This window comes from Echeneis naucrates, chromosome 7 (assembly GCF_900963305.1).
Source record: "Echeneis naucrates chromosome 7, fEcheNa1.1, whole genome shotgun sequence".
Lineage (NCBI taxonomy): Eukaryota > Metazoa > Chordata > Actinopteri > Carangiformes > Echeneidae > Echeneis > Echeneis naucrates.
This window is the reverse complement of record NC_042517.1, coordinates 6,352,690-6,377,139: the sequence shown is the minus strand read 5'-3', so window position 1 is coordinate 6,377,139 and position 24,450 is coordinate 6,352,690. Positions and strand designations below refer to the sequence as shown.

The 24,450-nt window shown below is 43.5% G+C and overlaps 1 protein-coding gene across 3 annotated transcripts in view; it reads left to right on the top strand.

Annotated features, from left to right (window-relative positions):
* The first annotated feature begins 2,507 nt into the window (after positions 1-2,507).
* The window catches only part of agrn (agrin), a 241,438-nt gene continuing 219,495 nt past the window's right edge, over positions 2,508-24,450 (top strand). For all 3 annotated transcript variants that reach the window (XM_029505946.1, XM_029505947.1, XM_029505945.1), the window contains exons 1-2: positions 2,508-2,988; positions 4,535-4,796. In XM_029505946.1, the coding sequence (XP_029361806.1) occupies positions 2,788-2,988; positions 4,535-4,796 (463 nt within the window). In that variant the 5' untranslated portion in view covers positions 2,508-2,787. The remainder of the gene's footprint in view (positions 2,989-4,534; positions 4,797-24,450) is intronic.

Genomic DNA, 24,450 nt, shown 5'->3' with positions numbered 1-24,450 from the left:
TCAGTAGCGTACACCTTCTCCATGTCAGCCAGCAAATCCCCCTCTGAGGGTGTAGGTTGATGTCTTTCCTCCCCAGCTCCTCTTTATCTCCAGCTGTAACTGCATCTGCCTACACTTCCATTCACAAAAGAGCATATGAAATGCCCGCTTTCACATGCATACTTTTTGAAGCTTGTTTACCTCCGAGGGCTTTTGTGTTAAAATATATGGAGGAGGAGGGCTGTCATGAGATAAACGGAAGAGGGGAGCTGTGATTGTTCATATCCGCTCGTAAGTTTCACATTAGGAGAGAAAAAATGTTCAAATAACTGTGCTGTGTACACAGAGGAGAACGACGCCTAATCTAAAGCTGCACTCAATGCTTTTCACTGACTTAACAAGGTTAGATATAGCATAATGCACAAAGATTTGTACATTTTTTAAAGACGTAAAATTGTTAAATGGAGTCAGGAAACTATGCTCATATGCACCTCCTGTGTTAACCTTATTGGCTGCTGAGGTAGAGCAGAATACACTGTAATAATGTAACAGCAGTGAATATAGTTTAATGTAAAACCCACAACAGGGTGCTGTTCCCACCTACGAGTGCTCAGTCTTCCTCACAAACTTATTACCTGAACACTCAGTAGTTGTTGCTGAATTCTGGCATCATTACGATGTTATTACATAGAAAATATTCTGTGTCCATCGGTGGGATCTTTGAAGCCTTCTGTTCTATCTGAACCACACGTGTCAGAGTTTAAAAGTGGAAAGCCTTTCAACGCAGAGCTGTATTGGTTTGGTGAGTGAAATCCCACTGAAATTCTTACTTACTTAATCCATAATGCTGAATAGAAAAAAGAAAAGCGTTTGATTTGTACAGAAAGGAACTGCAGAGATCCTGCCTGACTTCAACATACAGCTTCAACAAAAATAATTTAAAATGCAACAAAACCCAGTGGAAACGTTTTTTGCAGCTGTACCATCTGGATCAAATTTGTTATTGTATGTATAAAATAGAGCTTATTTAAATATAAAAGCCAATGAAAATGTGCTTTTCAGCCACAAAGTCGGTCTGCCATTTGCTTTCAGCAGAGCAGTTCCAAATGATGCCGGTTATATATTTGGAGTAATTTGTGTTTGATATTTGTAACATGTGCTTTCTCTTGTAACCGACGCATCTGTAGGAATCTGAGCCGCGCCTCACCTGTATTAAAAAGATGAAAAGCGCTGACACACTGTATCATTTTAATTCAAAGGACAGTTTTGTGTTTGGGCTAACTCAGCTGTCAGAGCTGGGGCATATGTGAACAAATTTCTGTAAATATCCTCTCTAGCAACTGTGCATAACCAAACCTGTCATTTTCCCAGGAATAGAAGGGTAGTTAAAATTACAGCTTTTGAAGGGTGGAAATTTACCCACTGTCTGTTCTTAAATAGGAGCTCTAACAAAATAGCCATATGGTAACATTTAGTAATTTGAATATGGAAGTCTTTATTTTTTGATTTGTTTGTTTTTATGAGGGGAAAGGTTTAATGATATATGAAATGATACGGGTTCAGCATCCGCTTTCTCATTTGTAGAATTCAGTTTTACGCATGTCTAAATGCTGAGGTGTTTTGTTTTGTTTTTTATGAATAGACACAGTCATAGTCCCACAGCCTTTAGTTTCCAGATCTTTGTGTCCAGAACACAACAGATGAATCTGTGGATCAGAGTGTGTTGCTGTTCGAGACAGGAACAGCTCACAGATCCAACTAAAGTCTTAGTTGTCCGTAATCGGGAATTGAAGTCCAAATTCTGAAATATTGGTATCTTGGATAATGCTACTTTTGGTCCTTGAAAAATTAGAAATTACTTTTTTTTCCGGTTTTGCGGCAGTGAAACAAGCTGTAAGGCAAATATCATGACCTATGAGTTGCTATGGCCAAATCCTTTAAATCCAGCACAGCTCTGAGGAGGGAAAAAAAACTTAGGAGGGTATCAGTATCTACTGAGAAAATACATGTTTACTTCGTTACAAAGCAACACAAGAAACCACAATGCAAATTCTTCCAAGGTTGGGAGAAGTTGGAGGACATGTCTGTCCTGTGCTGTGCTTCATCCTGCCTGGCAGATCTGACAGAAAAAAGCGGGATCAAAGGAGATGCTTTAACATCACCAGAAATTGATAGCGGAGAAGGCAGGATGAGAAGTGGGGCAACATGCCTGGACTACAAATGTGTTAGTCTGTTCAGTGGGACACATGAGGTCTGCAGGTTTGGGGATGACCAGCAGCAAAGACACTGTGTGTCCGACTGGGGGCGGCGTAGGACAGACAGCTTAACAGCCCCCCCCCCCCCCCCACCCCTTCAATTGTGGGATCAGCAATTCAGATTGCATGCAAATCCAGCAGCGTCACCGTGATTGTGTGTGTGTGTGTGTGTGTGTGTGTGACACAGAGAGAGAGAGAGAGAGAGAGAGAGAGAGAGAGAGGGGAAAAAGAGGGGGAGGGAGCGGTGCGGTTGCATTCCTGGAGAGAGAGCTCCCTGCCCCTTTCTCCTCCTTCCGCTCTTCCCTACTGGTCTCCCGGTCGGCGGCGGCAGAGAGGGATTTTTAACCCGGGCTGCAGATGCAGGGAGCGGGGGGCCGCTAGTCCGCACGGGAAGTTGAGGCTCGCTGCAAAAAACAAAACACAAAAAAAAAAAAAAAAGGAAAGAAAGAAAAAGAAAAAAAAATAAGACAAATAAACGAAAGTTTGGCATTTGTTGTTGTGTAGAATTTAATAGTAGGAAAGTTCACTTCTTCCTTTGGCTCGTGCGGTGCTCATGGGCTCCCACCGGACGGTCCGGGGCGGCCGGGCAGCGCTGCTCCTGGCCGGGCTGCTCGCGGCCGTGTGGCACCGCTGCGCCGCAAGTTGCCCGGAGAAAGACTTGGAGGACCGGGAGGAGGAGGCCAACATCGTCCTGACCGGCACCGTGGACGAAATCATTAACGTGGACCCGGTGCACAACACCTACTCCTGCAAGGTAAGGTGGATTTACTTTTTTCTTTTTTTCTGGGAAACGCACAAGTGTGAGGAGCGCACTGCGTGGTGTGTGTGTGTGTGTGTGTGTGTGTGTGTGGGGAGGGCACCTGCTCCTGGACCAGGCAGAGCAGGAGTCCCATCCGGACTTCATCCCCCTCCACCCCCTCCTCATTTGGGTCTCTGATGGAAGCCATTACCGCCGAGTTTAGTTTCATCCAACTCTCTCACCAAAGTCGACTCCAAAACATTTTGCGAACTCATCCATCCACAAGCATTTGGCAGCGACTCATTTTGCTTTCAGATAGAAATAGATGTTTTTTTGTTTTTGTTTTTTTACTTCCCAATTACACAGCTACATGGGGAGGCCTGACCGACCATGTAATCATCCCAAACATGTTGCAGCAGGAGACCTGGGCCCTCGGTGGACCCTGGCCTGTAACTCTCACTTGATCCTGGACATGAAATGTGAAAACATGCAACTTATCATTTGCCAGTGGCTACACACAAAAAAAAAAAAAAAAAAGACAAAAAAAAGAAGTTGTTCTGACTCTTGATTTGACTGCTTAAGTGCTGGCAAATTAGACCTCTTGCATCCCACATCAGGAGTTAGTGATTTGGGACTAATGATGATGAGAATAAAGTCCAAAGTATGAATTAGGATCCCAAAAATACTTATTTCAGTGTTTTTAAGGTCATTGTTATAATATTGGGGAAGACGATTGAAACGTTGAAACTCACATCGACGAGTGCTGAAATGTGTGTCCGAAGCAAAAGTGAAGTTATGCATCATGCATTAGTAGCTAACAGTCATAGTCATTGGGCAAGATAGACACCTAACTGTTAATTATCAGACTCTGTGTGTGTCACAGGAAAAGTGTGTCTCCGGCTGACAGACACCATAATGGAACATGACAGAAAAGGAGAAGAAAACATCCACGGTTTCAAAAATAAGCAAATTCTCCTTCAGGAAGCAGTCTTCCTCTGTCCTCATTCCATGGCCATTCAGTAAGGAACTAACTTTGGCCTAATCATGGACTTGTGGTAGACCTGTTAATCTGTCAGAATAAACAAGTTGTGTTTGGGCAGCTCCCTCGCTGCTCTTTTCCTCAGCACTCAGGGGCTTCCCGTCTCCCCGTGAATGAACGGAGTAGATTAGAGGCACATGGCTCTCGTTCTGGAAGCAGAAACCACCACCGAGTGCTGAAAATGAGACAGGACAGCTAATACGGAGCGGAAGGGGCGAGCTTCCTCATGACTGTGCAGAAATCAGCCTCACTGATTTTCCTGTGGTGTCGTGTCTTTGGTTTCTGGTGGGCAAAATCTGCATCTCGGTCAGATACATGAAATGTATTAAAGTATCACCCATAGTGTCAGTGTCAGTGGATATTTCAGGTATAACTCACATTCTAGATGAACCCTGAAAAAGATTTCCTGAAGCCGGAGATAAGATTATCTGGGCATTTCTAAGAGCACTCTTGAGTGCACTTGTGAAAGAAAATATGACAAAACACTATAAGGTGATTTGCGACATTGTTGTTTGTCCACAGGTGAGGGTGTGGCGCTACTTGAAAGGAAAGTCCAGTGTTAACCGTGAAATTCTCCTGGATGGTGGCAACAAGGTAATGATCGGTGGCTTTGGAAACCCCGGCATCTGCGATAACCAGGTAGCCACAGGCGACACTCGCATATTCTTTCTCAACCCTGCTCCGGAGGCCATGGGACCAGAACACAAGAATGAACTTATGCTCAACTCAAGTTTGATGAGGATTACCCTGCGCAACCTGGAGGATGTGGAGCACTGTGTGGAAGGTAAGCAGCAAGTTGGAGTGGAGCAGTTTGTTCTGCGTGGGCTAGAATACACAGTACGTTTTGTCGGATTGATAAACTTTTATCTGCGCTAATAGGCCTTATCATTGATATTTGTGAAGCAATTTCCCGCTATCTGCTTAAATGTGGTTTGTTGCCTGTGAGAAATTCATCAGATTCATGTTGCGGTTTGAAGACAGAGTAATTGTAAATCACTTGAAATGGCATGGAATTCATAAACGTGGCTGCTGAAATTACATAGCCTCGGGCCCACAGTGTTGAAGTTTCCCAGAACTGCATGAAACAAGGACACCTGAGTCATTTCAGTAGCTTTGTTGCCATGGCGAGGCTCCAGCCTTTCCCAGCAAAGCCTCGAGGTGGATGATGAACACCTGAAGGACGGGGTTGAGTGGTGAAGTGATGATTACCTGACCTTTGCACCCTGTAGTTGGGCAGGGCCACTTTATTAAGTCAGGGGTGAAACTTCTCAACACTTATGACACGAATAGTTCCCATTCTTTCTGTATTCACAGTCCACCCCCCCATTTTTATTTCAACGTAAGGGAATCACAAAATGATTCTTGAACAACATAGAGAGCACTAGCTGAAATGGGAAATGGATAGGTCAAACTTGCCCTGACATGAAAAAGCTTGATCCATCGTCAAGCAGTTCTTAATTCTGTTTATTTGTGTGCTAAAACTTCAGCATTAAAAGAGTTCTGTGATTGGCTGACCTACAATGAAGGCCTTTGTAAAGCTGCTGTACAATCAAAACACACTTATCCCGAATGAAACACTTCTCGAACAGAAGAGAGGAATGTTAACATAGCTGAACTTTCACAATTAATGGCAATATCCAGATAAACGCGGTCGATTGCGTCCGTGTGTTGCGTGGCAACCGTTTTGCAAAATGTCGGTGAAGAACTTCACTGTTTGACGGAAGAATCATTTGATTTATTTGTTTCCAATATTTTGCTGTGTGTGCTCATCGCTGTATTGCTATTTTATGAAACATTAGTAGGCGTATGTTTTCTTTTACAGCCACTTTGCGTCGTGCCTAATAATGCCTCTCAGCTGTTCTAAAATCAGTGTAAACCACGGCCAAGGGGGGCTTGTTGGATTATTTTATTCCTCCGAGTCCTTTTGTGGTTGAAGAGTAATTTGTCAGGCTCTTATGAGATGGACCATACAACTGTGACTAATAAATCTCAGGATCTACCATGACAGTGAGAGTGTAGCCGCCTGAGCCCCCGTGCCACTGAGCCGTATGCACGCTGCTGTTTAACAATGTTGGCAGCTGCTCAAAGTTTGAGTCTCACTCTTAGATTGGATGGGTGCACCGGGGAAAATGAATCAGAGCCCCAGTCACCTTGCTGAGGGCTTTCTGGGGAAATCATTATTTCAGAGTTGCAGGGTGTATGCTCTGGGTGCTTTCTCCTGAACATTTCTGGGTGGCAGGACTTTTCCTTTGGACGGAGCTTGTTTGCAGTGTTAAGTTGCATTTGGCACACTCATAAAACTTCTTCTGTTTATCTGTCTAGGCACGAAACAGTGCACTGCTAACCTTTTCATTCAGCCCCCTTTTCTTCTTTTGGGATTCCTGTTGTGAGAAGGGGAGTTTCTTGGCTCTGAAAAACTGTCTAGAATGTGCCCTTTTTGTTTCGGGGCTTTGTGTTTGAAGAGGGTTTAGTTCACAAAAACCTGATTTTCTCATATCGTCTTTCAGTCGAAGGAATAACTGTGAGGAAATTCTTCAAGAAGTCATCAGGCAAGAGTTAGACAGAAATCTTGTTTAACCACGTGTGAAATGATCGAGCATTTCTCTGCAGCGGCTGCACAGCTTCTTATACACTAATCATCTAAAGCACAATATCCAGGGACAATTGTCAGGTGCAGATCCTACTGCGAAACCTCCATTTGGTTTTCAGGGGGGTAAAATTGGCTTCAATAATTAGCTGGCATACCTCCATCCGGAGAAGAATGAGCTTTGAGGCTTGTCCCAATGCTGGGATTTAATTAAGAGAGTCAAGTTAGATCCCATCCGCTCCATGCAACCGCTACCCCCGACGACTGTGGGATGTCAGTGCAGCGGGACAAGACTCTACCTGCCGCAGTGCTCATTGTATCCTCCTCTGCTTACTCCTCATTCTTGACATTTTCGATATCTAGGATAGACTCAGGAATGCCTGGCAGAGGGCTGGATGGGGAGGTGCATTGTCTGCGGTGGAAGAAAAAAGGCTTTGTGTGAGCTTCTTGCTGCTGAGAGTTTTGAGGGAGACGCAGACATGAAGGGAAACAAGATGAGTGATGTAGAATGAAGGGGAATCGGGATTTTTTTTTTTTTTTTTTAGTCTATGTGAGGATGTGGACTCTAAGCAATGTTGTTTTTTTTAGCGTGGCCTATTTGTTAAGTGTTGGGATCAGGGCTTGGTGAGGAGAGATTACTGCAGGCATTATGTTTCACACTCTCTCTACCCCGTGCTCTTCGGACTGGGCGGTGTCACTTCAGGGCCACTCGGTCCATGCATGCGATCACTTGGCTACAGGCTTTCATCTGCCACAGCGCAGCCCTTCCTAGAGCGGTGTTTACACAATCTCAGTAAACACTTGCAGTGCTGACCAGCTCTTAAAATACTCCTTGCCATATTTATTATGACAAAGAAACAAAGAACGAGAGAGCTTACCGGCACCCTCACAGCCATTTGAGGGGTTGAAATAAAGGGCCGAAACAAGCAAAGAAGTGTGACTCTTAAACTCAAAATGTGCCACATTTACATTGTTGAATTTGCATCTCGTCAGGGCAGATAAGCAGAGAGCCTTTGAAACCAAACGTCTTTATTTGGTCCTCCAGTTACCAGTGTCAGAAAAGTATTACTATTGTGCTGTGCAGAGACTGAGCCGATAATATTTTGGACATAATCAAATAGAGTCAACTGCTGTGGAACTGCAAATTAACTTCTAATTTAGAAGAATGTCAAGGCACAACAGAAGGTGTTTTATAAATTTGGAGGATAAAAATAACTGTGTGCAGCGTTTGTTGCCACTTTCATTTCCTTTTATCTTTTACTTTGTTGATGACAAAAGAGAGAGGAATCAGAGGTGTTGGGGGTTTGTCAGAGAGCAAGGCCATCTTTATTGATAAGTGTTGAGTATACAGCAAGATCTTATCTGCCTTGCTCTGTTTATCATCTGCTTTTGTTTCAGGACTTGATGACTTGAAGCCAAAATGTTTCCCTCAAGGTTCTGACAAAGAGCAGCAACAAAGGGCTGATTCTTCCTTCTGTCTTGTCTCTTCCTCTTTTTTTCCTGGCTCCCGTTGAAAAAAAAAAAAAGTCTCTTTTTAGAGGAGTAGAGATGAACCAGTCAGAAGTCAGTGCACAGTCATGCACCAGCTGCATCAAAGATCATTTCTTTGTCCCTTCATGCTGCATCTATTTTAATGCGTAATTCAGAGTGCAGCCAGTGTACTTCGCTGGTTGGACAATCACAAGTCATTGTGGGATGTTAATGAGCAGCGTTTCACTGCTCAACATACCAATGGCTCTGTATGACGTGTGTGTACAGCAGTCCACAGGCTCGATGGTAATGGGGCTAACCAGGCCTGCAGAGAACATGATGGGGGTCCAGATTTGCCAGCAGGTTGTCTTGCTTAATGATGGGGCGAGCAAGAATGTTTCTTGGGGTGGGTGTGATGTGGGATGACTGTTTGAGCCCGCCCCCACCCACCAAGTGCTCCTTCAGTGAATGAGTTTTGGCCGCATGGAAAACTTTGAGTCTTTTCCCACTGTTTGTGTAAGGAGGAGGCCTGGAATTAAGAGGAATTCCTAACCTGTACAAGCTCCTACCTGGCTGCCTCCCCCCTTCTGCGACCTTCTTGATATGTGAGGAGATAATGATAGAATGATAAGGGTAAAACGGAGAGTGGTGAAGACTTGGTTTTTGGCCATCTCATGCCAGTCATACACAGAGCAGCTGACTCAGAACAATACAAAAAAAAAAAAAAAAAAATATATATATATATATATATATATACATATATATACACACACACACACACATATAGGGATCATTTCACAGCTGCATGAAATGAGTGACGTTGACGATGCATCGAGACATTCGTGTGATGTTGAGTTTATGTTAATATGCGAGTCCAGACTTGGATTGGTACAGAGATCAACATAGAAACATCTCAGATGTAAAACTTTGCATAGATTGTTTGTTTTCTCTGAAGGTTCATTGGAATAGTTTCTTCTGAGTTCAGGTGAGACAGACTTCATATTGGGTCTGGCTCCGCTATAAAACCTTCTGGGGATTCCTGTATCTTAAATTTGCTGCCTTATAATTTTCGAAATTTACCACCACCTGCTTATTTTTTGATCTTACCAAGAAACTGTCGAGGCAGATTGGAGCATCGCTGCAGAACATGGAAACATGACAACCAACTGTATGTTTGACTTTGCCACATATGAGGGTAATTCCAAATGAGCTTATTTCACTGTGGCTGTGGAAATGTGTGAGAACGCTACGCAGGCGCTCCGAGGTGACTGGACTACAGCGCAGCAGTCCATGCCTGCACAAGCAGCCTTTTGTCTTCAAGGAGTCATGGCAAGTCAAGAAGACTGACTTTGAGAATAGTTGTTTTTTTTTTCCAGACCCTTGAATGAATTTGGATATAATGTTAAAGTCAGAGTTATTTTGCCTGGTGCAGAGCTTTTCCACAAAGGTGCGTCCACGGCTTATGCCAAGTGTGAACAGAATCAGACAAACAAGCTAGATGGAAAGCTTTGATGAAACAGGCAACAAAGGCTTGAAGGGAGAAACAAGACCAATGGAGCCGCTTGCCAGCTAGCCGGGAATCTCCAGAGTTATTGCGCATTTTAGATTTTAATTAAAAATGCGAGAGCGGAGAACCTGCTTGGCATACCAATAAAGAACTCCCAAAATGAAAAAGCCATGAAAGATGGAAGAGAGCAAAGGAGGAACAGACAACTTAACCACAGTCTGTTTACCTTGATTTCTATCCCAGCCTGAACCGGGAGTGTATCACTCTTGCGCTGATAAGAATCATTGATGGTATTGATAATTCGTCAAGACACCTACGTGTAGTGACATGCCTGTCACTTTAATCTGATGTTAGCATACACAAACACACTGTGTAACTCATATATCAAACTCGCATGCCAACTATAAATTCATTGTAATGATTTATTCCTTTATACCGCAATGCACCAATGAGTGGCTTTATTCATTACCTTGATTTGTAGAACACAGAAATACAACCAAATGCAGGACGTTGAACGTTGCTGTTCTTCCAAGCTCACTTCCTTAAGAGTAAAAGCGATTTAGAAGCTCTTGATCCTTTTTATTTGTGTGTTCATGCAGAGCATTGTCACAGGCCGGAGCCCGTCTGTCTCGAACGACCTTGTGCGAGAACCCTGAACACTCTGCCTTCTTTTACACTGGAATGAGTTTCATCTAACCTAGTGACTAATTTGAAGCTAAAGTTGTCAGTCTTTGACATGCAACAACTGATTCCAATAGATGTAGGACGCTGGTGTCAAAGTTTCCAGTTAAGCTTTTCTTGAGTTTTGGAACAGGAAAGTGGAGCTGACCTGGGACGCTCCAGGGAGGGACTCGGGTGTACAGTGACCTGGAAACCTCGCTCTTCTATCTCAGACATAAAGAACTCAGAGCAGCACTCTGTGTGAGATCTGGGCTCCCTCTGAGGAGCTGGATCACTGACGAAATTCTTGCTCCAAGTCTGCATTTCTGAAGCAGGGCAGCTGCTGTGGCAAGTGCAGCTACTTATTGTCAAGATGCCAAAAACATCAGGTTTAGAGAAAGGGGTTTGGTGGGACACCAGGGGGGCAGCAGAAGCCCTGATGTGATTCGTATTTAGGTCAGGTCTGCTCACTCCGGAGCAGCTCTGATCAGGAAACACAAGGCAAGAATTTTTTTCGCTGTGTGATTTATCTATTTCTTTCTTTCACTGTACGAAACATTTAAGCAGAATTAGCTTGGCAGAGCAGAACTCTGTCTCTTGGTGGAATAAAACAGGAAGAGCTTGGTTTAGGGGTTAATTATGTACTCTTACCTTCTGGAAGCGCACCGACTCATTGCTCATAAACCAAACCTTGGTCGCTGTTGTCTCACTGTCAGTGAGGCTAATTATGAAATGCTGCTGTCCTTGTTTCCAGGATGACATGAATGAAGCTCCTCTGTGAAGAGCCCTGATTGTGGAATCAGGAAACTAGAACCTGTCTGTTCAGCCATAAGAGCCGTAAGCATGGTTAAGATTTGCACTAATGTTGAAGGAGACGGCCTGGCTGAGTCAGTCAGTGTCAGTTGATCTTGTAGTTTTACAGAGTTAGGTTCTGGACTTTGTGCTGGGTTAGATGTAGGCTTAATGATGTCAAACTTCACAGCGATAGAACTGCTATTTTTGGTCTGAAATCTGCGCGTGCTTAATTTAACGTTACAATGCTGCTTATGCAGGAAGGAGAGGAGACTTGACAGCTGGGGGTCTCATGTTCTCAAACATATCATGGGGTGTCCTTTTTTGTGCTGTTTAGCTTCTCAGACAATAACCCAGTCTACGTTACTTCCTTCCCTCCTCCTCGGCCATCTCTCTGTCAATGTGTTGCCGTGTTCAGCTCCACTCTGATGATGACCCGCATGTGTGTCTGTCCTCACATGTGGCAGGCGGTGTTGATATATGACTGATCCATCCCAGTGTGTCACTACTCCTACCTTAATTCTCCCAGTGTTGCGATGCCCCACCTGTTTCCCTGCCCCTGGCCTCACACTTCTATTTTCTCACAGTCGTCATTCTCCGCCTCCCAGCGCTCCCATCTCGTGGTACCTCCACCTGTAATTAGACTGGAATCCCATGCCCTGTAAAGCTGTCATGGGATTAACAAGTAGGTGCAGTCGGCTGCAGACCTGTCACCAACCTCTGACCTTATTCCACATTCCTCTCTCAGTGTCTTGCGGAACTTCCTCAGGAAATAATTCATAGGTGAATTATTTCAAGTCAGTTTACTAGAATTTGCCAAATGTGTCGGATGCTCTTTCAAATAAAGTTGCAATGAATTAAAAATGTTCCTTTAAGGTGTTCAGACATTACTTATCTAATCCTACTAATGAATGAGCAGATATGTGTATTGATAAGGAGCTGCTACAGGGATTGAATCAGGAAGAGGGCTCAGTAGTTTAAGTTATTCTGATATGAGATATTCTGAATGTGTCTTCTGACAAACCCCATAAGATGACAGCTTCCCCGAGAGATAAAACCTCACAGGAATGCCCCCCCCCACCCACACTCCACTCTCTGCCTGCCCTCCAGGCTGACAGATTTCTCTGGCTTGAGGGACGGGCACTTCAGTGCCCCTGTCACTTTAGCCAAAAATGGCAAGGATACAATGACTTTTGGAGACAAACGCAGATGTCTGTCTGAAGATGTCTCACTAGCTAAACACACACAAATACATACCCACAAATAGGCCTCACCACATCTTCATCAGGCTGACACATAAACACAGCGAAGTATGCTCTGCTCCGGCTTTGCATTTTATTGCTTTCAACAATAAACAGACTCCGGAGTAACGCGCCGCTGAAATCCCATCTTTGCTCGCAGTAATTTGAGCAAACAGAAGTACTTGGCGGTTGTGGTAGAAGTTCTACATTACCACATTAACCACTTCTTTGTTTAAAAAAAAATAAAACAAAAAACAAAAGCAAATTGCTAGGTGCAGAGTAACATAAACAACACGAGTACAGTCGAGAAGCATGCTTCCTGTTTCACCACAATCATTTCAGAACGGTTTATCTGACATCAAATGTGCCACTTGACCTTTTAACAAACAAGACACTGATTATTATTATTTTTTTTTTTTTTCCAGCTCATTTAACAACTGATATGATACGATGTGAATGCTGCATGAGCTCATTGCAATTAGTGGGGCTGAATCTTAAAGCCTATGAAAATTGTGTGATTGACCTTATCAGGAAGCACAGGGAACTTGAGGCTTGTTAGTCAGATGCTCAGAAACAAACGATAAATGTGAATCATGATTGCATAATTTACGCCTAGACAGACATTGAAATTCAATGTGTTGTCACAAAACTACAACAGACTGAGCAGCATGAGATAAATACTCAGCAATGAAGAACCCAGCCAGTCCTTAAATTCAGATATATAGCATTTAGGTCTTCTGGGGGTTTGTCTTTTTAGTACTAGTAGCCCATTTTATTCTATAGTGGAGGTATCTCAACTGTCATAAGGAAAAGTTTGTGTTTTATACTGTAAGTGTTTCTGCTATTGGCTCTGTTGTTACATTGTGCTCCCACCCCCCTCAAAGAGGGCGCAGACATGCAGCGAGTGCCATGAGGCAGCTTCCAGCATTTTCCAGCAGAAGCATGGTGCCTGGGAGAGGCTTTGCCTCAGGGAGTATTTTCTATCACAGACTGTGAGCCGTTGCCAGAGGTATGCCCGGATCAACCTCTCCCAGTTGCACCTTATTGTCACTCTGAAGCCACATGCACGGTATTAACCAAACACTGTGGCCTCATACCGGAGAATGTTTCCATTTCGAAATGCCCCCCGAAATCCTCTGTGACCATTCGAACCACAGCGACAGTTCCAATATTAAAAAGGCTCCAGCTCTCAGAAAAATGTTTTCAGCCTGAAGAGGCAAGCCTCTGGATGAGAACCTGAAGTAAACATGTTTTACACGGCTCTTGATGGATTAGAGAACTTGGATGGCTGTAGCTGCTGAATGTCAAAGATTTGGGTTTTCACTATCTTCGCTATCACTAACTTCTTAGGATGGGTTGTCAGAAGCAGAGCACGCTATATAAATCAGACAACACTTTTTATTTCTACCTGTTTGCTAATTCAATGCAGTGTGTCTTTAAAAATGATAAAACTATAGAAAAAATATTAGCTTTGTCAAGTTCAAAGAGTTTTGCTAAAAGTAAAGCACATAACGTGCTGGGAGAAGCTGAAGGTGGTCCATCAAAGACTTTGTGTCTTGTTAGGCTCAGGCCACGAGAACAATTGAGGTTTGAGGACGTTTTGATGAAATTCAATGGTTTTGAAAAAGTCAACATATTTAAATTTTGTGGAACACCCTCTCATTTTATTGGCCTAGAACTTCCTGAGTATGCAAAAGTCCAAGTCAAGTGGATTGCCTTGATCTTGCCAAGAGTTTGAGCCCTTGTTGCTTTTACAATACAAAAGGTTGCCCCTGCAGCAGGGCTTCTTCAAGGCAGACTGGATGGAGTCAGCAGCATTTCTTCCGAATGAGTAAATGAGCAGCTTCTAATGCCATCATTGGCTAAGTAACAATGGCTTACACTTCCAAATAGCTTCCTTAAGGACAGCTTGGTGGAGAGTTTCAAGGTTTATTTTTATAGCACCTTTAAACAACAAGACAATATGAAGTAGACGTGAAGGAGGCACAAGGCGAAATGACATGAAGAATGACACAGAAGCGGATAATGCTGAGAAAATAAGATTCGTTTCCGGCAGAGATTTTAAGTCACCAGTCAGAGTATATAGGTTGTTATTTATGACTGTGACTACAATTTGACCTCGGTGAGTTCATCACTGCAGTGTTATTCATTAAACACAGGCCATGTTTCAGCATGTAAGCTAAAAGTATTCAGTAACTGAAATGCCATGTGTCTTGTTGACTGCCTGCAATTTTTCTGAGATGAATAAAGAGAATGTTTCAAGGTGTAAAGTTAAGGCAAATCTATCTTTTGTGTTGGTTCAGACTTTTATTGATTATGGATTTGATGTATTTGTGGTGTGCAGAGTTTTTCCAGAGGTCAGTGCTACAGCAGTAGTTTTATCTCCCCGAGAAATGTGTCTCGTTTAGGGAAGACGAGAACTCAGTCATCTCCTCCCTCATACACAATCACAGTTGATCTTTATGAAACCTCGGTTACAAAACTCTCACTGGAATTCCCCCAGGTCCCTTTTCACCTGCTGATTTCCAAGGCCACATTCTGGTCCAGGCAGGAGGCAGGCTGGTGCAGGGCTTTCTAGCCTCCAGGCATCCCATTCTTGTCAAACAAGGAAAGAGTGAAAGGCAACAGCTCAGCCTCCAGAAAGCCTTCACCTGAGGCCAAAGAGAGTGTGACTGGGTCCGGGTTGAAGGGTGGAATTGGGGCCAGATTGGGGTCACCAGCCAAAGGAATCCCTGGCACACTCCAGAGTGCAGATCACGCAGAAAACCACAGCCTTTCCCCATCAGCAGCATTTAGCTATGATGCATTTCCTCCATATTATTTAGTATACATCAAACCAACTTTCCAACCTTGTTTGCGTTTGAAACTTTCGAATTGAAATGAAAGCATATTTTTGGGTTTGCCCACGACTGCCTGGGCTTAACAAGTCTTCTGTACTGAAATTAGGATGTGTGTGTGTCCGTGTGTGATTATGTGCTCTTCCTCCAAAGGACATCTACCCCCTTCCTCTTCTTTTCACTGCTGCGGCTCTAAAGTGGTGCATTTGCTGTTCCCACTCAAGCCAGATCTCTCTGAGTGGGCTGTGTGGTTTTTTGGGTTTTTTTGCGTGTCTGTGTGTATGTGAGTCACTCTTAAACACACTGTTGTTCACCATCTATGTCTCCCTCCCTGTCTTTCAGTATGGCTCTCTCTTCAGTCTCCGCTCAGTCAGTGCTGATTGAACTTGCTGGTTACGATGCTCGCAGAATCTTGATCAGCTCCAATTTGCATCTAGACAATGGCAGGAATTGAAAGGCGATTTCTCTCTTTTTCCTCTCTTTTCCCCTTCTTGAACCTTCTATTCCATCTTTTTGTCCATCCCTCTGCTTCTGTGTCTTTGCCAACAGCCCCCACCCATCCCCTTCATTGTGTTTTTCAGAGGATGGGTGTCTTGGGAGATTGGAAATAAAGCATAGAGCGGGAGCCTCCTCGATAGTAGACTAAACTAAACGCTTCTGGACTTCATCTGTGCCTAGGACACAGCCCTCTTGATAATGAACTCACACGCTCCTTAGTGCACACACACACACAGACACACGGCGCCGGCAACCTTCGGCTGAGCTGTCTGCCTCAAATTTCTTAACGGCATTGTGCATATATGACACGACACCGCACAGTAATGTCAATTAGCATAAGCTTCATTTGGCATCAATGCTCTGTGTCATATTCACACATTGCTATTCAAACACTGATCCTCTTTGACAGAATTCCCCCTTGAAAATAACAGGCACTCTGTGCACAAGCATAAAGCATCTCAGATATGACTAAGTGCCGCAAACTAAAACCAACTCAGCATAATAATTGCTGTTTAGACTAATTGTATGTAAGCAGACAGCTAGATTTAGAGGCCTGTCAGAAAACAGTTATGCTGAAAAATATCCATGACAGGGGAAAAATATAATGTGACATCCTGTGTGAGGCCTGATGCGTTACTCGTCAACAAATTCAGGTTATTTTGTAGCAACAAACAGCATATGGAAGTGAAATATATTCAGATTTACGTACTTTCTTCCGTAGTGCTCCCACTTTGCTGACTGGATTGAGGGTTGATCTTGCTTTTGACTCTGAGTAAGGGAAGAGACTGATATCTTACAGCAAGGGCAGTAGGACGGATGGCAAGATGCTGCTGGAAGAGATGGAAGGGAAACTTCAAACATGGCTGGGTGATCAATAATAGTCCAAGATTGTTAGAGTTATGATGACTGTCCTGGCTGGAAGTTGTGTCTTGTACCTTCAAGCAACTTGTGATGTTTCCACTCACCGCTAACCTTTGTACAAATGGTGTATTCTGTTTACCAATTTAGCCAAAACCAATCATAATTTTTTGCCCAGTTCATTGACCAGTTACGATTGAACTTTAAAGATTGGATATCTAAATGTTAAATCAGGGATACTCACTTTTTTTTCCCCACAACAACCACATTGACAGAAAAAAGTCAAGGGGAGACGCACTTTTACAACAATATCCAAAGTCGCCCACACAGACAAGCATTTCTACCTTTAAATTTTTGCTGCTGACAAACTGAAGCAGTAAACTGGGCTGCTTTTCCTCTCTGAGTCGCTGCCAGTTGGATAACTTTCACTGAATTTTGGATGCGCCGTTTTGAAATGGCGCTCCAAGTTGCCTTGTTTGAAACAGGCGTGGGTTGTTTGCATATGAAGCAAGGAGGGTTCGTGCCATGAAGAACAAATAAGAATTCATCTGACCATTTCTCTTGAAATTCCCTGTGCTAATCTTGTATGCCTCGTACCTTTTGCTTTTTTACTCTGAACACCTGCTGTTTGCCTGCTCGTCCCCGCTCCGACATCTTCATGTTGATTTTTGTTTGCTGCTTCACGCTGTGTCTCTGTCTGTCTGGTTTTGCCTTTTTTTTATTAGAAATTGATCCATTTTATGCCTTGTTCATGTTATGCTGGCTGGCTGAGCTATAATGACCTCCAAGTGTGCACCGCAGTCAAGTAAGCTGGTGTTATAAACAATGCTGGGTTGCCAGGTTTGACAGTTGCCCTCCTTTTGGAAGCAACATTGATTGAGGTGAAAAGAAAAATATAATGCTTATGTTTGTGTGTTTGTAGTGTCTTTTGTATATTTATGTGGCCCATTTTTGAAGTGGTGGTGTTATAAGCTGGTATGTGACCCATCTTTACCACTTCATGCAATGAGTAATCCTGCTCGTTCACTAACTGGCTGGACAGCCAGACAGTTTAGGATGTTACTTGACTGAGGACATGAGTTTTGCTGGAGCGAGGGTCTAGGTAGCAGGGATATCACACTGTTGGCTGACCGCTGGTTAAACCACAGCATCACCATCACACTTGGAAAAGAAATGCAACGTTGACTTCTGCTGTTGAGTGATTGGGAAGGTGATGTAGTGACACCAGGTTCTATGGATCCCTATACGTCCGGAGCAGAGCTTAAACTGACACGATGCCCAGAAGTAACAGAGCCAATTACAGCTGACGCCCAAAAGAAATGTTTAATGAAGCACAGACGGATATAGAACTAGTGGAACCATTAGAATAACAATTTGGGTTTGTCATTTGTTTTACTTGGATGGAGAATGACTCTTTTTAGCATTCGTGTTTGGCCTGAGAACTAAAGTGATTTCTCACATAGCACAGAAAATGACCACAGCTGCTGGAAGATTTTTTCAGTCATTCATATTCATCAACTGCTCTTGCACATACTGTGCTCAGTTTTTGCTTTGGGGGAGTTATGAGCTCCCTGATTGCTCTTAATTAACAAATGAACGAGTAGTAGATGTTTTGGAGAGCAAGAAATAACGGAACAGTCTTACTGTTCTCGAAACAATGCCATGTGCCGTAACAAATAAGAGAGGCGTTCGTCAAGTCAACAGAGGCTAAAGAGGACTTGGGCCTGGAGACTGACAGTGGGTGGATTGCCTGCAGTCAGTCAGAGACGTTGTGTTTTGGATTTGCTCGCTTTAGCCCAGCCATTACCACTGAAATGAGAGCCGCCATGCAAATCACTCGGTTGGTTTGACGTGAAGCACTGACAGTCCTGATAAAGGCTGTCGCTTCATCACCTCCTTTCTCTGGATAACCGGTAGTGAAGTTTATTAAAAAGTCCCTTTCCCAAGAGTGCCTTTTTTCCATTTTAGCTTTAATAATGTATATGTGCACAGGGTGAAGGCACTGAAATGTGTTCATGTGTCTGGTGTGTTTTCTGTATAATGTGTGCACTATTGTATTGTTGTGTGCGCTTGCGTATACATGAATGAATAAAGAGGCGCACCGGGGCAGAGGATGAAACCATCAGGGAGCAGAGAAGATGGCTTTTTAATTTCACTCCTCTCCGCCTCTGGTTGGCTGAATTAACAGGAATTGAAATGTGAAGAGAAGAAAGTTTTTTCATTACCAGCAAACTTCAAAACTAAACTATTATCAGACTTAGTCATTTATTCAGCAAGGGACGGGAGCTTGAGTGTTTGTGACTGGGGGCAGTTTTTGGATCTGGTGGGGCAGCGTTGAGCAAAGATTGCAGAAGACACACTCGAACACTCACTAGAAAGAGATTGTCAGATATCATCCTGAGGCCATCACCACAGCTTCTCCTTTTTAAACCAGTGTGGACAAAGGCTTGTAGGCTGGCCTTTTGTGGCATGTGGAAGGCGGGGATGGTTGGGGGGTGGGGGGGTTGCCTTTGTTGTCTGCGGCGTGTCTTTTTGAACCACCTGCCTCCAACATGGGCGATTATCAAAGCTCTTTAGATTGAGCTCAGAGGGCACACCGACCTGTCCTTTGACTTTGACTATCATGCACTGTCTGGGCACAGGTAAGAACGGCAGATTTTTGAGGGTTGGAAGCATTGTTGAAAGGATTGAGCCCATAATCAAGTTGGAGTGGAAGCAGCTATCTCAAGTTCATAGCAGAAAGCTGTTGGGAGGAGAAAGGATTATGGAGAGGGGACGTGGGGTCTGTAAAGACCCAGGGTATTGTTGCAGCCTGCGGGTGGGGGGATGTTGCAGAGGTATAGCTGTTGTCTTTTTTCCCAACATCTGGATACAATCTTTAAGTTTGTGGTGAAAACTAAATTCAAGGAGGGCACTTCTTTTGTCTTTCTATCTGCAGGAGAGTGAAGAGTGTTTAGGCTCTTACTTGACACACACAGCACATAGACACTTTGTGATATTTATGAGGGACCTTCAAGTTGTTCCGTCTTTTAGAAACCATGACCATAACCTTCTTAATGGCATTACCTTGGTGGAAACAAACTGCCATTTTATTATAATTTTATATTTTTTTTTTATGTTCTTTGCTTGTGGTGAATTTTTCATGCTTCTTCCACCAATCGAATGTCACTTTGAAAGTGAACTGCTCTGTTTGCACCTTTGGTTTTCTGTTGATTTTTAACTTTGTAGTTGTTGTGCTGAACTTAACATGCTAACGTAACCACCCACATCAGTGCTGGTGGGTGTCATTCACAAACAAACACACACATGCACCCACCCAAGCACACTTCATCCTACCCATTCCGGGTTAGCGAGACAGCTTCTCATGTCAGGAGATTATTCACGGGGATTTTGTTCTAAATGAGGTGAAATTATTGCTTTCACTGAACCAAGTCTTTCAGAAGTCACTGCCAGGACTCTAGCTGCTCCCTTTTTTTGTTTTGCCTCCCTTTGTTGGCTGGCATGGCAAGGTAACCTGACCCCGGATGTGACAGGCACTCAACTCAAAGAAAAAGCCATTTTAACAGTTGACTTTAAGTTTCAAAGAGCTTTTTTTTTTTTTTTTTTTTAAACAGGAAGGACCAAATGAAGCAGTCAGGGACTCTGTGTGTGATCTTTCTGCTGCTCTTCTATTTTGTTTGTCTTGTTTAAATACTTTGTTCTTAAACGAAGGTCCCAAATTAATCAACACTGAAAATTTCCGTTTCCTACCACTGAATTATCTATAATCGGATCTTTAATTCCACCTTCTCCTTTTAAGGAGGCGGTAGAATAGTGGCACATGGCCAAGGGGTGTTAGTCTAAACAGGGTTTGACATTTCCCAGTTAGCACAACTTAGCACTGACTTCCCACATTCTTCGCCCAGTCCTCAGAGGAAGGGATTGCATGTTGCTGTTGCACAGTTGCGGGTATTTGTTCTGGCCAGTTTCTAGTTTTCTCTGCCTCGCTGTGGGCCTCTGAGTGTGTGGGAGCCCTTCTGTGGTCATTCAGCAGTGCTGTAAATACCTGCATGCACAAACACTGTTGCCACTTTGATGTCTGGACTGCAAATTTATTGAACATTTGAAGTCAAGTGAGACGAGATTGCATATGTGTGTGTGTGCACAATGCTCTTTGTGCATATACAGCATGTCACTGGGAAGTGCACACAAACTCAGCTCCTGCTCCTGTCTTTTCAGGCCCTCTTCCTCCTCCATTCATTAGGTTGCCTGCTGGCCTCCAAGTCACCTGCAAACGTTATTAACATACTCGACGCGATGACTGTCACCCTCCTCCAGAAGGCAGAGACGGATATTTGCACAGGATAATTATCAGTTTCCACACACATTCACAGTTCTTCAGATCACTTTGGCCGAAGTGCCGCCAAAAGCAAACAGCACAGTTCATTTTTCCATTGCAGATCTCTCCACTTGCTCCATGCCTTTCCTACTTGGGAGCGCCTTGTTCTGCTCTGCTGCTTGGAAAGGACTGAAGCTAAAAGGGGCACTCATGATAGCAGATGAGTGTTTGGAGTCCTCCTTTGACCTCGGGGGGAAGGGGGTGTGGCAGCTGTAGTTGGGGGTCTTCTCCTGCTGTTTGGCCTGCCCTTTTGTCTCCCTAATGACCTGGCTGCGTAAAGTTAGCTGCTCTATTCAGAAGGCATTAAGGGTCATTTTACCTGATGATGGCCATTTCCCCCATCACTAGCCTGGGGGAAGGGAGGTGTTTGAGAAAGTTCCCGTGGACTGGTGCCTTTTGGAGCACAGTGTTAACCATAATCCCAACTATATTTCATTTTTTAAAAATGATGTAGAATGAGTAATAGATTTTAATTCATCTGTTGTTTGGTCTTTGGTAAAATCAACAGTTCTGCTCATGTGATTTTGTGGCACTTTATCCATCCTTTGACAGACTTCTCTTTCTACTTACCCCCTTCCCTTCACATGAAGGTCAGGGGTTTGGGGTTTAGTTGCACATTAATCCTGAAGTTGATAGGGATTCACTTGCCGCTTGCTTGAAGACATTTCAGCATGGCTTAAACCTGGAACCGTGCACCGTGCTTGTGTTTATTAAGCAAATGCTTAAAATGCAACAGCAGTAGATTTTTAACATGGAGAGTTGAACATCAGTCTACCTTTTAATGGTCTCACAAATGCACTGAAAGCATTTGTTGTGCCAGAGAACCGAATAGTGTCCTTATCCATCATGTTTAATCAAGTTCCAGGGACATTTATGAGACAAAGGGACAGGGAGAGAAACCCTGAGCTTTCAAAATCCTGGCAGCCAAGAAAGACGTCACATCTCTTTCAGCAGGGCACACAGACATATTGATCCATTTTCTATAAAATCCCTCACATTCTTTTAACTATCTGTACTCACACAATTATAGTGTAACCAAACTTCTTGTACATATCAGTTAAATCTGTCCCCAAGTTTGGCTTGGCTATTGGGTGAAAATAGTTTTTCTAGTTTCTGGGTAAAAACAAGTACAACAAGCACAGTAATACAAGAGTTTTAAGGGGAAGGCATCTTGAGGTGTTCTTGTTTCAGACTTCATCATTGAAATGTTTTGTACAAAACCTCTTAAAGGCATCAATCCCCTAACTGGGTTATTCACAGTAATCAGTTCATCGTGACATCCGTGTGGACTTCACAGAGCGAAGGTTAAGGCGCTATGGGCCTTCTCATTAACATTCAGCTGCCAGCCTGTGTTTAACTATTCTAGTACCTGCTTGGTTGCTAAGGAATGACACTTCGGTAATGAAATGTCCATTGCTGACGGGGACACTTGATTGTGCTGAAGCTGAGAGAGTGGGGCCAAGTGAGAGGGGAATAGGAACTAGAGAGAGTGAAAGACAGGGAGAGCTGAGAGAGGACCCAAGTGAACATTACACATGGTGTAAACCTGAGGGAGAATAAATGACAGTCCTGCTGCTGTTGCCGGTACACATCCATTACCTGAGGAACGGTCTGATGAGAGTATTCTTTCTGCTAGTCCTAACTCTGAGGAATGTATTAGAGGGGCATGTTGGAGGGGTCCAAATCGATGAAACAGATCTCACAATACTTTTCTGTAAAGTCTCTGCAAGTCCAAACTTTAAATTAGATGTGTGCCTGGTGGTAATCAGCATTAATAAGGCGGCGTTGATAATTTTGACTGAGATCTCGGAAGACGTTGCCACCGCTCAGGGAAAGTCTGCTTGGGCACAAACCAGGAGCAGTTAGAGGATTGCTGAGGTCCCAGTTTTTAGCAGTCACTTTCATTTTACTTGTAGCATAACTGAACTAGTGATTGCCAAACAGAAAGGAAAAGAGCCAATCTGTGGAAAAGGAACATTTCCTAACACTTAGCTTTACATAAATACAATTTGTAAGCTGAATTTCAACTCCTTCCTCTTTTCACTCTCTACTCATAAGTTGCTTCGTCTCTTTCCCTCACACAAAGCCCCACCCACTGCTCAACCTCTGTACGAGGATCACCTGAGTATGAAAGGTGGCAGACGCTCATTGTTCTGCACCACTTTGACTTCATTACCGCCAGCTCTCCCACAGTCAATAACCTTTGCTCTTACCTGCAGATTCCTGTCACATTCATTCCAGCATTGTCCTCCCCTCAATGTGATGCATCATCTACACTCATGCTTCAAAAGTTGGCCAGACATAACAAGACAGACTCTACATGGCCATTTATTATTAACAGCTACAGTGGAAGCTGTGACCTGACAGGCAGGTTGCTATCTTTGATTGTATTCTTGCAATAAGTAACCGCTCAAGTTAACAATGAAACCTGAGGAGGCCATTTAGTCAAGTATTTTTGCCTCTGTTGACTTTTGGACATTTCTTAAATTCCTTCCTCCATTCATGTTTTGTGTGTATGTTGTCACGTGTCAGTGCACCGCTGGCCTTTAACGTCCATCAGTGCGGTGAATACTGCTCTCAGATGAAATGAGCTCTTCGTCCTGACACCGCCTGATGTTTTTTGTAATTATTTAAGTGTTACAGCACCACTGATATGGAATTGGAGCACATTAGAGCTCAGCTCCGCCTCCTCGGGTCCACAACACACTCTCCACGTCCCAGCTCAATCTCCCCAAGTGTCAAATAATCATATACCACTTTTATTATTTTTTGTCTCCTGATAAACATAATGACATATGAGACGGTGGATAATTCACAAGATTACAAGGAGAAGTGAATTATACACCCATCAATGTTACCTGGAGTAATGAGACACGTCAGACACGTCATAATGCATGAATCACATTCTAATACAGCAGCCACAGAGCAAGGAGAAAAAAAAAAAAAAAACTCTGGTCAAATGTTGGCCCCTCCTTGTTTACAGTCAGACTTCATACAGTTTTTGGATATTCAGCAGGTTTATTGACTACGTTGTCTGTTAAAAGGGCTTAGCTATCTGTGTCACTGGTAAGTAGGTGAGCAGAGGTTAAACTGGGCTGAACTGCACTGGCTCAGCTCCCCGTCATTCCAAATGCCATTTTAATCACTGGAAATTAGAATCAAACAAATGTTTAAGTGCGTGTGATTCCTGTCCTCACCTTACATTTTGTTGTTTTCTTTCTTCCCTAAGTGTTTCTGCAGCTACTGTACTATTGACTATTGTCCTCTTTGACTCTCTGGGACTATGTAGCCAATGCGTAAGTTCATTCTCCCAGCTTCAAACACCAGGGTGAAATTGTTTGAAGCTTGATGCTCACTTAATTGCTCCAACGTGGAGGCCTTGACACAAACCTGAGCAGCAGAGGGGAGGAAGAGTGGAGAGGAGGAAGTGAGTGGGAAATAAGGGATGCTATTCAGCCGAGATATTTCAGACATTGAGGGACAGTTCTTCAAGCAGGGATATCTGGCAGAAAGATAAAAAACTCTGTTGCTCACCACAATAGAAAAAAACCCTACACCAGGCTGAATGGGAGGAATGAATGTGTTGTACAGGCAAACATACAGGATGAAT